At 41.6% G+C, this 16,841-nt stretch overlaps 1 protein-coding gene across 3 annotated transcripts in view; it reads left to right on the forward strand.

Annotated features, from left to right (window-relative positions):
- The window catches only part of adkb (adenosine kinase b), a 97,575-nt gene that overhangs the window by 69,533 nt on the left and 11,201 nt on the right, over positions 1–16,841 (forward strand). For all 3 annotated transcript variants that reach the window (XM_046376349.1, XM_046376347.1, XM_046376348.1), the window contains exons 7-8: positions 439–609; positions 15,891–15,926. In XM_046376349.1, the coding sequence (XP_046232305.1) occupies positions 439–609; positions 15,891–15,926 (207 nt within the window). The remainder of the gene's footprint in view (positions 1–438; positions 610–15,890; positions 15,927–16,841) is intronic.

A 16,841-nucleotide genomic window follows, 5' to 3' on the forward strand; every position in this document is an offset into this window, starting at 1 on the left:
TTTGTTCGCCCTATCATCGGATATGTGCACGTTGCTTCCTCCAGTACGAGCCTTGGAACCCAGCCACAGGCTTTGTCCTAGATGGATTTTTTCCTGCCCTTTTTCCTCTTCTTTGTTGCTCTGTGTATGTTCAAAGAAACCATTTCACATAAATGTTTCTGCACCACCGCTGCTTTTTTTTTTTCTTCTTCTTTTGGCTCCTGTGCTGTTTCAATAATACCAAGCCTTGTCACCCTAAAATTGCCTTGTCAGAATCCAGATCCCAAAAATTAGCAGTTTAAAGTGTTTCACTCCACAGGGGCCTCTGCTTCAATCCATTCTGGTTCATATTGTGCTGTCAAAACACAGATAATGCTCAGTGGTACTGTACAGATTAGTTTGGTTGGTTTAGTCAAACTGCTGAAAACATGACGTAAGAAAACATTGTTCTTGTTTCAGGGGTTTTTCCTGACTGTGTCCCCGGAGTCAATCCTGAAGGTGGCGAAGCACGCTTCAGATAACAACAAAATCTTCTGCTTGAACCTCTCAGCACCTTTCATCAGCCAGTCTTTTAAAGAGCCCTTGATGAAGGTCATGCCTTACGTCGACATCTTGTTTGGCAACGAGACGGTAGGTGAAACGAGACACGTGTTCAGGCCACTTAAGGGCAGATATTATGTTTACCAACGTATTGTCTTGATTAGCACATATGTTTCTGTGTATACTTACATTACCTGTACAAAAGAGGTTATATTTTTAGTCGTGGTTGTCTCCTTTTTTAGTTGTTCTTTAAAGGGATCTCTTAAATACCTGTTGGGTTGAATGTTAGGCCATGGATTTGGACATTACAAACTATAATATAAGGCCATTTTTAGCCTGTTGGCAATGTCAGTCCATTGGTTGGTCAGTAGGTCTGTCTACCACTTCGGTCTGGACGAAAATATCTCAGCTCCGATTGGGTTGATTGTCATTAATTATTTATTACAGATATTCATGTTGCTGTGAAGATGAATCCTGATGATTTCTGAACTGCTGACTTTTCTGATAGTGCCACCATGAACTTGACATTTTTGGTTTACACCTAAATGTCCCAACAGCTATTAGATGGATTGCCATAAAATTGGGTACAAATATTCATGACGCCTTCAGGATGAATTGAAATAACTCTAGTGATCCTTTTATATCTCCCTGATTGCCACAGTGGGTCTAAATCTTAATTTGTGACCAAATGCCTGCAAATTTTATGACATTTGCATCAGCTTTGGTTCCATCAATAAATGTTGTCAGGCTAACCCACTAAGCATTACTTTCTGCACAAAAGCATGTTAGCATAATCACAACTGATCTTTGTACAAGTCACAAGTCACAGAATTAGATTTTCTTCCTAAAAAATCAAAGCTGCCGTCAGTCAATTAGCATTTAATTTGTGTCCAGGTTCAAAACACAGAACTAGATGGAGATTATGTACATTTTAATGTTTTTCTGTCATTAATAAAATATATTATTGTGCATTCTTGGTGAAAGTATGTGCTCTGCGCGCCTGTATTCTTTTATATTAGATCCGCGTGTTTTACGCTTTAAACATCAGCATGTTTAAAGCATCAACCAGAGTGCCAGTGTCCACTGTTTCATTCCACTCATTGCTCTCAGTTCTGCTCACTATTCATTTAACTTCTCACTTATCACTGCCTCATAAAGAGATGAATAAGAATTGGCCTGATAATCGTTCATCTCAGTTGCGTCACCATTTCATGCCAGTTGATGCATTGATTTTCCTCAGCTCTGTAGAGGTGAGTAGCTGTTTGGAGGTCAAGCTGTGGTCACAGACCGTGGTGCTGCTGGGAAGTATCCTCTAACAGGCCAGCTGAGCTTGACTCAAAGGCCCCGCCTGGACAAACTGGAGCTTTGGGGATGGGAGGGGGGTGGGGGAGGACTCGCCTCCCCACTGCTAAAGCTACTAAACAGAGCCCTGTCTTCGGGTTAGAGATGGGGTCCGCAGACCCGGAATGCACTGGAAGAAACTGCTCAGCATTTGAGGATTTATTGCTGTTGCTGACTCCAGCATTTTCCTCTTTTCTTTCCTCTCCCAACATAAGACCTGCCTTTGGCATATGCACCTCTCTTGCTCCCTAATTGCTGTGAGGAACGATTCTGTCTCCTAAACCACAATGTGCATTTTGCAAGTGTTATGTGTTTTTGGGTGGGTGGTACTGTAACCGTTAGCTTAAGAAGTTTGCTCACACCTCCAGTGATTACAGTTTAATGACTCTGGATAATTGCAATGTATGTTTGTTGAAGGAGATTATCTTTTGGAGTCTCTGTCAGGGCTTGCTCTCCGGAATTGAACCCGGCAAAGACCGGCAGAGAAAAAGAGATTCAGTGGGAAACAGAGCTGATATTCACAGCTCAGCTGCCTCAAGCAGTGAGGTCTTCTAGGGTCTATATAGGACTAATGCTTGTCCAGAGTGTTTTGACTCCTTTTGGCCTTCCTCTGTGTTGGCGCTGGGAATGACTGCTCATACAGTCAAGCCCTAGACCTCCCATTGTGCACAAGCCAGACAAGGTTGGCGGTCATGCAGTAGTGCATGGTGAGTGACAGGCAACAGGACTGCCTCGCCCACACTCGCCCATCCAACCCCCCCCCCTTCCTCAGGCCGTCCTCTCACCCCAACTTCCACCCTCCCAAAGTGATGGATCAGCCTCAGTCTGTGATGCTTTCATAACAAGTCAGTGACAGTCAGGATCATGCAGATTGACTCCTATAGCCTTGCAGAATGTGCCATAAGGGAAGGGTAATGTGTCTGACTGTCTGTTTTCCTCTCCCACACTAACTGAGTCACGATACAGAGCTACGCACACTGGGGGGAAATGTGTTTTAAAGCAGCTGTAAGATCTCATGTTTTGAAAGTGTCTAATAATAATTTTGGACTGGATTGAAGTTTTTGAGTGCTGCATTATTTGTGATGAGTGGGATCTTATTTCAGTCAGATCACAATTCCCTTTTGATCGTTTGAAACAGTCATGCAATGCCACAGACTCCAGAAAATGTCAATAGCCTCTTTTTCTTCTCTTGTTTTTGCCTGCTTCTGATGTTGAAATGTGTCTGTGTTTCTGACTGAGTCTACCCTTGGTAATTCTGCTGTAACTCGATCCTGCTGGTACTTGTTTGAAACCTGGCATCAGCAGGCCCTCCCTGGCCTATCGGCAGCCTCCTACTTATATAACAGTCTCCCATCCATCCTGTAATTACTGCCTTTTTGGGGCATAATGTAGTGTCTGTTCCTTCACTGGTGGGGTGGGGGGGTGGACAGGCCAGGGACGCCATTTTTGCGTTGCCAGGGCCTCTGAGATGGTGCCGACAGAGTCACATAGACATCAAACGCTACTTCACTTAATTGGCAAACATGTCGTGCGATAACCTGGGAACAGCACAGGCCTAATTGAGTCCTCCTGTGCTGTCCTCCTTTGACTACCTGACATGGAACCCAGGGCATTACATTTCCCTCCATTTAATGGCTGCAGTTAATTAGGCCCGAATGAGGGAATCATTACCGCTGGAAAAACCACATGCCAGTGGATTCGCCGATAAAATTAGCCACAATTTGCTTTTGCTATTTGAGCATAAGAGATAAACCACACAATGGGGGGAAAGGATTGGACTATTACTGATGGGTTTGTATTGTGGAATTTTAGCCATATCATAGACAAATGGAACAATTAATCAAGGCTGAATTAATCGCCCTGACTGACTTTTTTAAAGCTAGGATTCATGGCTTTCTCAATTTAGATCATTTCATGTGCTTGGGCTTTTTATCTGTGCAAATGGTTTAAAAATGTGCTTCTTTAATAAAACCGCAGATGAGGAGCTTAGTTTTTTGCCCCACAGTCAACACCCAGCAACCTTCTCACTCCTCCGCCATTAAGGTTATAAACCACCGCCATACACAAGATCTTCTTGCCTTCCATTGCCGTCCAATGTGTTCTGCAGCGCCACACTCAGAAGGAGCTTATTTTTTATGGGTCCCAGCCCCGTCTTCTAAACCAGAGACAGCCATTGTAATTGAATACTCAATAGGTGAGCCATTTCACAAAAGTGGAAATGGCATTCAGCTATGTATTAATGTGCTTTGCTCAGGCAAAAAAGCCATCATCATTTCAATGTTCAAGCTGTTTTAAAAGAGCATTTAGCCAGCCATCTCTCCAGGCCATGAGAGCAAAATGACACAGATTTCTTCCTCCTCTGTATTTTGTGTGAATGTTCCTCGCCTAATATTTTGTATGGTTATCTCGTTTATTTTCCCATCCATCCCTTAGCACCTCTCCCTGATCTAGAGGTAGAGGCATACAAGCAGCTCCACAGAAGGTTACTGTCATGAAAAGCCCCTCAGGCGTTTTGGCTCTCAGCCCTACTTTTCTCCATCTGCATGCAGTGTGTGTGGGGTGGTGGGGGCTCTAATGATTTTTCCAGGACAGGCTGAAGTAGGTGTACAAGTATACAGTATATATGTGTGTCTGTGTCTATGTGTGGATGGAAAAAAAAATAAGGGGCAGGCAGAGGAGACACATGGGCAGTATGGCGTCATTTCTTAACATCTCTCCAGATTCGTCATTTGGCTTTGTTTGTTTGATAGACTGCTTGGAAGCCTTATCTCTGTGGTGAGACCCATGACTGTTTATCGTCTCAGTGACGTGTGCAGGACCGTCGAAGTGCGTGCTCTGTGCTGTCAGTATGTGTGGATGATGGCAGGTTCACTAAAGGCCCCTTAGGGTATGAGGGCTGTTCTCGCACAGAAAAATATGTAAAAAAAAAAAAAAAAAAGAAAAAGAAAGAAAGAATTTCCCCTTGACAGCTCACCCACAGCGGACTGGAGATGTACTTCTCAACGGTAGCTTGGGGAAAATATCCCGTCTCACTGCCTAAAACAAAGAGATGCGAGAGCCAGATTAGCGTATTACCGAAACAGCTTTCCTTTTAGGCTCTTCTCTCTGCCCCTCCTGTCAGAGCTGTCTGCAGAGAACGAGGAAGAACATGAGACATTAACCTCCATGTGTTTATTCACAAGGCCCCACAGGCCAACTGGGAGGATGAACACAGAACCATCTCTGAAGCTAGCGAAGCGGAACAATCACAATGTGTCATTGGAGGAAAAGACATGAAGTATTAGCTGCTGCTCTCTTTTGTGTCTTTCACAGCTGAATTTTAATTGAATGTGCTGTTTCTGCGATGAGTCACATGCCTTCCATTCAGCGCCAGAGTACATTGACCTTCAGTGTGATGTACAGTCAGTGAGTTTATGATGAGTCATAGTGCACATTTGCTGTGATGATTTGCTGAATGCAAAAGCTGCCTTTTTTAAAATCTTTGTTTGTTTTATTTATTTTTAGTTTTTGCTGAATTTTGAAAGACTGAAAGTAAGGAAAAAGGTAATATTTCTGCACCGTAATAAAGTCTCAAACATTGTGTGGCCTTAAAGCAAGATTATGTAAATGTTGCAGATAATTAATTTCCAGGATTGTCTTGAGGTAGTTGCTTTAGCCTCACAGTCCAGATTTTCCTTCAGACATCACACAAATGGCCATTTATCCACTCCACCGGCCAGTGGATTAAAACTCAGGAATTTCTTACCACTCCATTGCCCTCTAGTTTTATTGAACACAATATAAACTAAACTAATGCTAATTCTACTACTAAAATAACAAAAGTACAAATTGGGCTTAAAGCTTGATGAAAAAGCACTGCAACGAGAGAGTGCAATCATTAAATCACTGTAAGCATTGCAATAGCGGCTACAACTAATTCGAGTTGTTCAGCCTGCAACAAATATTTTTGGAGCTTATCATGTACGCAGACCTGATTAAAAGTACAGGCCTATACAACGGCTGCTTTATTGAAAGTTCTTTACATTTCAAATTAGTGTGGGTTTTTTTTTCCCCCTTTGTTGTTGTTTTTGATGAAGCTGACCCAAATACTTCTCAGAACAAAGGTGTGATGCACTTTAGGACCACAACCCACCACTCGATAACATCACCATTAGGCTACCTGACTGAGAGACTACATCTACTAGATCCAGTAGACGGAAAATGTCCCATACACAGTCATTATAAAAAGAAATGGTAGTAAAATGAACATGTTTTCCAACCATCACAAACAATCCAAAGCTGATATTTGTATCCACAATCACAATTTTAGCCATTAAATCCAGTTAAACATAGTCCGATGAAGAGGTTTCATTCACAAAATGTAGTCTACCAGTAGCACATGTAGTAAAGTCAGCAAGATGACTCACAATTATCAGTTATGCAGAAATATCTACTTAAAATTTGCTATAACATTAGCTAACACAAGCAACTATAAGCTACTGGTCAGCCGTAAGTGAGGCTGTGGTAGCAACAGTATATTAAATTAAGCAGTGGTGAGTTTATGAATTCAGTTTCTTATTTGCAAGAGGAAGATTGTTCCTTATTTCTTTCAAACGATACAGTCTTAAAAGTTCACAAGCCCGAAAAGGCTGGTAACCATTTTACTTGATTAAATGAAGCGTCGCTACAACATGCTGCATGTGCTCCAGCTTTTTCCTGTGTCCGCGCTGGCAATGAGGGGATTCAGTACAGAAGAAGAAATGAGCTCTCCAACATTCCTCTGTTTTTCCTGGCCTGTCTGTTTGCGAGTCACGGTACTTTGCTAGCCAGCACGGCTCCACCAGAGGAGTCCGACTAACCACTGTAATCGTGCCGCGCTGGAGCCGCCTTCCCCAACCCTGGAATTGAACCATGAAATATTCGAAAATGTCGGGGTTAAGAGAGGGGGGTCTTTGGCAGTGCAACGTGAAATGTGAGACCATAGAGCATCTTTAACAAGGAGGCGGATAGAAAGTCTGCCAGTCGGGCAGCCAGGGCATACGGTGGAGTCCTCTGAAGGAGAATAATTATGGATGTAAGAGGAGATATTGCGCTGGGAGCAGATCAATAGTGCCCACGTTCTGCTGGCTCTGAGGCCAGTGTATTTCTGTCACAGCAGGAGAGAGTGCAGGATATCAGCTTGTTGCTGGAGGGACTTACCGAAGTTTGAACACCGGCAGGCTCCAGATAGCCTTACAACCTTCATGTATGCTCCCCCCCTGCCCAAATCACTGCTGCTTGGAGTTTGGCCGCTTGCTTCCTCCCATCTTCAATCCTCTTATCCACACAGAGTTGGCGGGAGGACTGGCCTTTGTCTACTTGTGATTGTATTCCCACAGTCCAGGCTATACAGTCATGTTTTCCAGTGTCATTTGGAGGACTCCTCTATTCTCCTCATAGTTAAAAAATTCTGGATATGAAAATCAACAAACATAATCTACCCACTTGTAATGCCAAATAAATTTGTCCCGTGCAATGCATAATGAAACGTATGGATTTATTTTAGAAATGTTGCTTGGCTCAATCTGCCTGTTGCTCCCACTTGAACTGAATGCTATTATTGTTTTTCCAGTTTATTGTGGGGTTTTGATTGCATCATGCCAGGTATTTTCTTCTAGAAGAGGCATGCCGCTATTTCATTCTCCCTGCAACCATCACATGTTATCTGTTTGCATAAATGTGTGATTGATTCAGCCCTCTTGTTGACTGGCCCCTGCCTTCCATGCAGCTTTTCATCTGGCAAATGGCCATTGTATGCCACATCAACAGATAACACACTGAACATCAGCTCAATTTTTCTATGACCAGTTTATTCAGACAAAGCTCTCATGTCCCTCGTGCACACAAATGGTTTGAATTATTCTGAGAGCTTTTTTTTTTTCCCTCGCTTGGTTTTTCATTGTCTGTAGCATGCAAGACCCTCCAGAGCAGATCTTTGTTTCTCATTAGGGGGTAAATAGAGCAGGCCAAATGCTCATATGTTTATTATATGCAGGAGGGCATGGTCACTGTTCTCAACAGTCCACAGCAGAATAAATGATGTTTGCTTTCTTGACCTTTGTTTGCACAGCCTGCAACCAAATGTCTGTCGAATTTGCTGGATAATAATCTGCAAGAAACTGATAGACTGAGATGAAGCTGGGTTCAACCTCATCAAAAGTTTTTTCTGGCACAGGTTTCTGCTCTTTACCCTGAGTGCAAAAATAAAGGCATAGCCAATCATCACCATTCACATGTTTATTCGAAGCAAAGTTTTGCACATGATATTACATGTGTCAAGATATCCAATATGCATGCATATATTCATTTAAAACTGAAAGAAGACCAGAGAATAACCACAATGAACTACACAAACATGACAGCAAAATGATAGAAGCAACGAACAGAGTATCTTTAGCTACATGTGAGTTGTAATTAAAACTCAAAAGGTAACCTGATCTGGTTCGTCAGGACTGTGTGGGTGTGTTTTGATCAGATTTGACTCACTCACTCACTCACTGACTCACAATACAGACAAACAAGTCAAAGTATTGTTGCTATTGTTCCTTTCTGATAGGAACATGGAAAATACGACATCACCTTTTTCTTTCCATTTAAAACCGCAAAGAAGAGCAGAGACAAAATACAAATGCATAAATCTTTCATTTGAAGTAACTAGTATTGTCAGAAAATAAGTTAAAAAGCCTTCAGCAACGGGTTATAACCAGAGGGCATTAAGAGAAATTCCAGTTGTGCTAAATTCCCTAACTTGCTATTGCAAACACATTACTTCTTTCAATTAAATTTCAAAATAAATTGATGTATTGACCCTGAAAATGTGCCCCAAAGAGCTGGGATCAAGACTGCAATTCAGTTGCTTTCATAAGCATGACTAAGAAACTGTAATCCTCTAACTGAGGAATTCTTGGATCCTGAAAAATTCAATCAGGTGGACCTTGGCCAGACAATGAATAAAATATTACTGAAGCAAAAGTAAAACTTCACTTGAGAACAAAATGAGCTCTCAGTTGTGTTAACAGCTTGTATTTTCTCAGGTGAGTCATTTAGAGACCCTAATTTTATTTGCTTGGTCACCTTTTGACCTCATTATCATGGGGTTATCAGCCATGATGGCCATGATATTGGTTATCAGCCAATAGTTGATAATATAAATTTCCCATGATAGGGCCTGTAATTTATATGTATAATGCATTTCTACAAAAACTTTCAATTCTAAAATCGACTGGACATTTAAGTGGAATCAGAGTTACAACAGTTAAAAGTTGCTGCACTAGCTCTGCTTGTTGAGCAGACCTGCTCATCCACCATTTTCCCTCCGTCCAGTGTTCCCTGAGAGAAAGCCAGTCTCTGGCAGTCTGACGTTGTGTGCTGACCTCCTGTTAGAGCCCAGAGGTGAGATGTGTGATAGAGGCCCTCGGTGCTGATAAGGCCATCAGGCTGATAACTAACTCCCCGCCAGTACAAAGCTGCTGCTGCTTCCATTAGCCCCAGCAGACCTGCTGAATGCCTGGCTGTTCCCTCATGCTCTATCTGAGGTTACATCCTCTGTTCTGAGTCCCTTATGCAAACCCTGCTTTCCCATGCTGAGATTGCTATCAGAAGAAATATTTATGTACTGCACATGTTTCCAATTGTTTAACCTTTAGACCTGTGGTGTAGGTGCTGCTGGCGTGCTTGTGGGCTTGCTAAGAGACCTCTCTCCTGCCCCTGTAGGCCAGCTGAGATAGATGAAAACAGACGCTGTTGCTAGAGGTGTGTAATGGACTGGCAGCTAAGGTCACTGTTAAAATTGGCCACATGAAAGCTTAGGTCAACCCTGCACTTGCTTTAAAGTTTAGACAAGTCTTATCCAAGATGGACTGAAAAGGAAATATTTAACCAATTTATTTTGTGTTTTTCCCTTGATTAAGGTTCAGTTTGCAGTATTATATATATATTATTAGTACTAATGCTGAGATATTTGCACACAGCGTACTGCTGTATAATAAAACTTTAGAGCCCATCATTCACAACACATCTCCCTGTCGTGTTTGGCATCAAATACTTTTAATTAACCTTTTGCTCCAAAGGCCAACGTGATGCCAATGTCTCAATCTTTTAAAACTAGACATCTGTACAAGTCCAGTCCAAATGTTCACTAAATTTACCCGCCAAGTTGAAATAACAGCTGTAAACTACTTTTGATCTGACACGCCTTAATTGTCATAAAGTTATTGATCCAAACACTGAAAGTCTAAGTTCAAAAATATTAAGTTGATAAGCGAAAATTTTTGATATGATATTGATGAAAGCCTGAATGACAAGCCGCAGTCCACTCTCAACAATTTCAATTTCGATGGGCTCCATTTTAAAAATGGCATTGTCAGCATGAGCTGAAAATGAGAAGCTGCTTCATAACTGTTTTGTACACTGCACTTTGTAAATGGTAATTAGCATTGCAGTGTGGAGAATCAGTGCATTTTGCTAACCTCAGTCCACTAAAATGCGTCTTGATTGCGCCGTATACACATCCTCATGTCCTGATTTAATCCACAGAATCAGACTGAGACCGAGATCCGAGCTGTGCAAAGCCCAATCCATTTCCTTAGTTTTCATCAGGAACACCAGTTAAATCTGCAAATAAACTTCATGCTTTATGATGAAGAGAGGTTGTCCAGATTTTGTTCAACACAATGAGATACTTGACACGATGCTATGAGAAAACGCAGACCATGTTTTTATAAGGCAGAGCTATTCAGCCATCAGATGTATTGTGTGTTAATATAGGCTTACTGTAAGTATGCATTGTGCAGCTGTAGTGTGTAGGAAACAATGTACTAAAGCATACATGTAATTTAACTAGATACTGAATCAGTATCAGATGTGCTGCCGCCCATTTTTAATGGATTTGGAGACATGTTGATGGAGATGTCCGTATTACTAAGCAGAAGTGACATTTCAGTTTACAGCAGTGTGATATATAATGAATATATCCTGAGGAAGCAGAGAGGTTTGACAGAAGTTGAAAATTAGTACCATTTTATGTACTGCAGGAAGTATTGCAAATGTAAATGCTGTATCTCACAACAGTTCACCATCTGTTGAACAGTTGACAAAGTTGTATGAAGTAGAAAAAAATCTCAGTTTCCATCATTTGTTTGTTTGTGATTTTTCAAGACATTAGGGAGACGTGGATAAGAAGACAGATTTCAGGTAATGCGTTTTGGAGTTAGACTGGAATCCAGCTGTAAATCTGTCAGCAGACTGAAGCTGTACGATCACACCTGAATGTAAGAAAATAGCTAGGTAGAAATGAAACGTGCCACTTATCAGCTCGGTAAAAAACCAAAGTGTAATGCCATCAGTTGATGATGAGTAAATTCCCAGAGGCAGTAAAACTGGCAGCCTCTCTGGAGTGTGTTGCTATATGTGTGTTTACCCCCATGTTTGTGGCATGTCATACTTGAGCAGGATTGCTGCATTCTCTTGGGGGCTACATCAGGGCCTGGTACAGGTGATTTATTCCTCCTAATCTGTCCTGCACAGTAGCAGGCAACTGCCTTCCCACCACCCAGCGTGAGTGAGGTTCTATCAGCAAGCACGATCATATTATCAGCTCACATATCTGTGAGGTGGCAGCTTCCTGTTCAGTAGCACCTGGACCCATGCTGGGGGCTGACGTCCCGACATCCAGGAAGAATCATGGTTGTGACCCAGGGGCCAAGTCAAGGGCACTGACAATCCCGCTGGTGCCACCGTCTTGATTAGTTATTCATCCTTCACCCTCATCCACCGCCTTGTTAATGTATGCTGTACTAATCTGACTGGAAACACTTGAGTTGGAAGCCAGATGTTGTTTTTACTGGGCATTTATGGAAGATGTCTGACTCAGCTTAGTCTTACGCTTACATGCAGGGAACGAGGAAATGCCGTCGTTGTATATCTGTAAGCAGTGATAATTGGCTGAATTATTTGAGATGTCATGACCCTGCCATGCTCAGTTTAGTTTAAAAGGTTTCTATAGTAAATTTCCAGCTGATCTCTCCAGACCTGGTCATTTGTTCTAATCCAGTTTGTTAGGCATGTTTTCCAACCGATCATATAGTTTTTCAAGATAATTCTACAATTGTGGCCTTTATTAAATGGTTGTAAACTCTGACGTCTTTGTAATGAGCTCTTATTGAAATGCCCAGAAAGGAAGAAGAAAACACGGGTGTTGTTGTAAATAACTTGTCAGGGCTATACCCTCCTCAGTACCCCCCCGCACACACACACAATGTCAAATACAATTCAATTTCTGCTTCAACATCAGCTTAGGCTAACACGGTCAAGCAAATGCCTATTTTCTGAATGGCCTGGGGGAGTTACGCTTTTCAGCTTATCAACTTTTATTAACCTTAGCACAGAGGTTTGCTCTTTGATTTAGATTCTTTGGGAAACACTGAAATTGGATTTTTTTTTTCTCCCCACTCTCATTCCTGCTGTGACATATGCTCAACAACTTGTTACACAGAGGATAGAAAACTGAATCTTTGCTTTGTTTTCTTCTCTTTTTTTTGCACATAATCCTTTATGATGAGTCACTAACTTCTCTATTTTTTTTTTATTTTTTTTAATTTCTTTTAATTCCTTGTCTGTGATCGTGCTTTAAGATCAGACGTGCATAAAATGTTATGGCCAATCAGATATATTTGTTTAGATGCAGAGTAGCAAAGTGGACAGGGCCATTTTGTAAATAATTTTCTTTTAATGGAGTGACAGGTGATCAGTGTTCCTCAGTATGGCACCAGACAATGTTATGGATTACCATTGTTATTATTATTATTGTTATATTAGTGTTAAAAGCAGCTATAGACCATATTTTTATATCAACAATGGATCATGTGACTACTTGTATGTAAAAGGTGTCACTTGTAGTGAAGGTCTGCCCAGTCGATTATCATTTGACTTTGCAGTTTCCCCCCTTTTTTTCTTAACTCACTGTTTTAGTTTTCTGACTAGTAACTTCATCGTGTCACCTCTCTTATGCGTTGTTTTCGACTGCAGCAAGCAAAAAGACCCACTCTACAAATCCGCTGTATACTACCTGCTCAACACCAAACAGCAGACAGATGCTGTTAGCAACCAGTTGGTGAACAGTGTGGAGCATTTAGCCCCTTAAGAGCCACTTTTTCTTCTCTCATGAGTTGGTAGAGACCAAAAGCGGAGCTAAAAGGAGAGTTCATACTTTTAGCAGGTCAGGAACAAGGCTTCAAATGAATACTAATGTGGCTGTCCATCCAAAATGCCCGAATTGCAAGTCTCCTTACAATAATCTATGAGAGAAAATTAAGAATTCCTGTTTTACTCCTCTGTTAAATAAAGACTGAATGCAGATTGTGTAATTTAGCTTCATTCAAAGGAAAGGAATAAAGTTCATACAGTACTGGATAGTCTCACAGAGGAGACCCACACGCTGTGGCTGCACATACTGTTTCTAAAACAAGCCTGCTAGGTTCCTGTCACATATAGTGTCAAGGAAAACAAAGTGTGAAAACTGCCCTTTGCATGAAGTGTGTATTTCCTCTTTCATTTTGCTTGGCAAGATATTGTACCCCCCACCCCCCTCGACTGGGCTCTGGATTATTAGCTTAAGCTCTCTAAAAATATCCCTTTGACTGTTTAAGCCTCTGACAGCAGCAACATCTCACACATTCTGATAGCTTTATACTAACTATGGCTGCAGAGGGCTCATGCACTCAGCCTGCCTTGTTATCTTTTACCTTGTTTGCCCGAGGAGGAAAAGGAGGAGAACTTGTGGGCCCCCGAAATCTGCAACAGTCCTCTCTCCTCCGGAATCAGACTCGGAGCAGATCATCAAAGGCAAGCGTGCAATCGCAGCAATCTCCAAACAAACGAGATGCTTTTTTGAGCACGAGAGGATTTTGCCCAGATGTCACTCGAAGCACTTGTCATTGTTGCGACAGCTGTGGAAGCACATGGACTGTCATTTGAAAAGCATCTACCGCAACATTCCAAAACAGCACATGTCAAATGTGAAAAATACACATCCTGAAGCACATGATTTCTGAATATTAATGCTGTAAGCCCCTTAAAAAGTCATGACTTTTATTGCTTTTCGTTTCAGTTTTATTGGCTTGCCTGTGTAGTTCCAGTAATTGCATATTTACCACCATGCAGTATTTATCATACCAATATATTACATTTAGCTGAGCTTACAGTACCAAATATTTTAGATGTTGGCATTCATAAGAGCTCATATAAATTAATAAATTCCTGAAAGGGATTACACTGCACACATGTGGCTCATAGACATCGCTTCAATTATCTTTTCTTCTAACGCCCACACTCTCTCAAAAGGCTTTTCTCACAAATATTATAGCTGCTAACTAGAGAGAGACTGAGGGTGAGATAGAGGCATGCGCCGATCAAAAGCACCATTGTTATTCCAGCCTTAGTTCATGTGTCTCTTTTAAATGCTTTGAGATGAAATATCGCTGTTTTGACAAGACATTTTCCAAGCTGTTCGTGTCCCTCATGCTGGTCGGTGACGGAACATGCCTGTGGAGAAAAGTCAATATCTGAGTGTAAATAAATTAAAATAAATATGAGACCTAAGCCCTCAGTAGATTGAAAAGGCGACGGGAGGAGAAAAGAAAAGCCTGCTCACCTTTACTCATTATACAACTGCGTCTTGGCTACAGAAGCTAATTGACTAGCCTCCCAACCTCTGTGTGTGTGTGTGTGTGCTGAAGATGTGCATGGGGGGTTGATGAATTGACATATTGCTGGCGCTGTGATGTTGATCCAAGGCAGAGAGCCATGAGACTTTCCTCCAGGGACCGGTAACCTTATTGTTCCATGTCATCTCCTCCCCTTCTGTTTGAGGACCAGGTTGTCAACCTCTCTCCCCAAGGTCACTCAAACACCAGCCCCCCTTCTGCAGATAATTGGGTTATTTAGAATCATAACATCAACTTATTGCCCCGTCTGGGGTCAAAAGTGAATTTAGCGCACAAGGTTGTCTCATGTGATTTGTGGCATTGTTTCTGAACTGACAAGCAACAGCTTCTGTCCCCAGCTAAAGGATCAGAGCAGGGCTTTTGCATGTTTGCTACAAATCAAAAAGTGAACATGACAAGCTATGCTGGTGTGTTTTAGGCTTTTGGATGTACTGGATCTGGAGAGATGAACATTTGAAAGTATTTCCCATCCTATTACGTCTATCATTCCAGGTATTCATCGAGTTCCATTGAGTATGATTTTAAAAAAAACAATTAGCATATTTGAAATATGTCCCATTTTTTTGGTTTAGCCCTTGCTAATCATGTATAACTTGATGTCTGCAGTTTAGTACCTGTGGATATATTTTTCGAGGCGAATCTTCGATTTCTGTTCATTTTCATGTAATATGAAAATTAAGTTGAAAACTCTTGAAACTTGAAACTCTTGATGTGTCATCTGGTGATGGATCATAAAACTCAAACATTTCAAAAGCCTGCCAATATATTTCTAATATTGTATGGAAATGATGCCTGAAAAGTTGGAAAATATGTATATTTTAAAATCTAAAACTACAGCATGTATTTGAAAACCTTAAGCATCAGCATTACAACTCGCACAAACACTGGTCTGGACCTTTAAAGTGCACCTGTCAGGAGACAGAAGAAGCATATAGTGGGTGTTGAATGCCTGCAGTGTTGGGGATTCCCACACACCAGGACATATTCATGGTTTCAGTGGTGGTTTCATGGCTGGAGGCTGACGTGGTGTTATCTCATGCTGCCGTGGTAAGATGAGATGAAGTGGGGCGATGGATTAAATGGGTGGGCTGCATGCCTGTTAAATCAGGAGTTGGCGGAACAACACTAACTCAGGTTACTTATTCTCAAGTGACATGGCTGCACATGTGAGGAGCAGAGGCAAGCAAGATGTCTTTACTTCACGTCTGGAGTGTGACATTCTGTGCTGTTTGTGACTCTGTAATTAACTGTTCATTTGTGTGTGTTTGTGTGTGTGTGTTTCTTTTCTAGGAGGCGGCCACATTTGCCAAAGAGCTGGGCTTTGAGGTGAGTTGACCAGCAATTGCACACTAAACAGATCCTAAAGGTTTATTTTTGCTGATAATGAAGTTCTTTTTGGACAGTGATTGATGTGCTATTATACTCTCCAGGCCTTGCAGCAGTTGCTATGGAAACCTGGCAGTCGTCATGGTTTCTTTGTTCAGCCAGCTCTCTGTTATGACGCACTCTGCTAGGTCTGCACCCAACATCGCCTACAGATGTTATTTATTGAATTTTGAAAAGCCTCTTGGGAAGCTGAGAAGTTGGGCATGGTTTCAAGCCTTTCTCTGCAGGCTTGGGGCTCATCAGGTTGCCTGGTTAAAAAGCTTCCTCATTATCTTCATTGCACTCAGGGATGATACTGTATTTCTTCCCTTCACTGCTTTAGCATAACGCCACACTGAAACACACTGTAGTCTTTTTAAATAACAGCCACCTGTGGTTTTAGATTATAGAAATGAAAATTACGGTGCTTGTTAGCCCATAGAATGTACGCTATCTGTTTTAAAGTGGAGCTTCAGTGTAAAATGAATGTTCCCTTGGTCTAAATTCTGCTTGTATTTTGCATATTCCTCATGCTGCTATTTTTTTATATATATATATATGTGCAACGTGAACTCAAAAACACAAATAGCCGGTGTATCTGAGTTTTTCAAATGGGCTCAGGTATTTTAAGTGCCTTCTCTCTTTCAGAGGTAGAGCTGCCTTGAATATGGCTCTGCACTGTGTGAATAATTGTCATCCAGAATCACTAACGGTGTGATCAACGTGACTGGAATAGAAATGCAATCCTGATGGCAGTGACAGTTTTAAGAGAGGAGAAGGGATGAAGGCGGGAAAAGGCAGGGAGGGTTGTGGGGTGGGGGGGCTGTTAGTGATGGAGGGGGGCCTCACATGAAAAAAAAATACACAAAGGGCAAA

This window comes from Scatophagus argus, chromosome 21, assembly GCF_020382885.2.
Source record: "Scatophagus argus isolate fScaArg1 chromosome 21, fScaArg1.pri, whole genome shotgun sequence".
In the NCBI taxonomy this organism is placed as follows: Eukaryota; Metazoa; Chordata; class Actinopteri; family Scatophagidae; genus Scatophagus; species Scatophagus argus.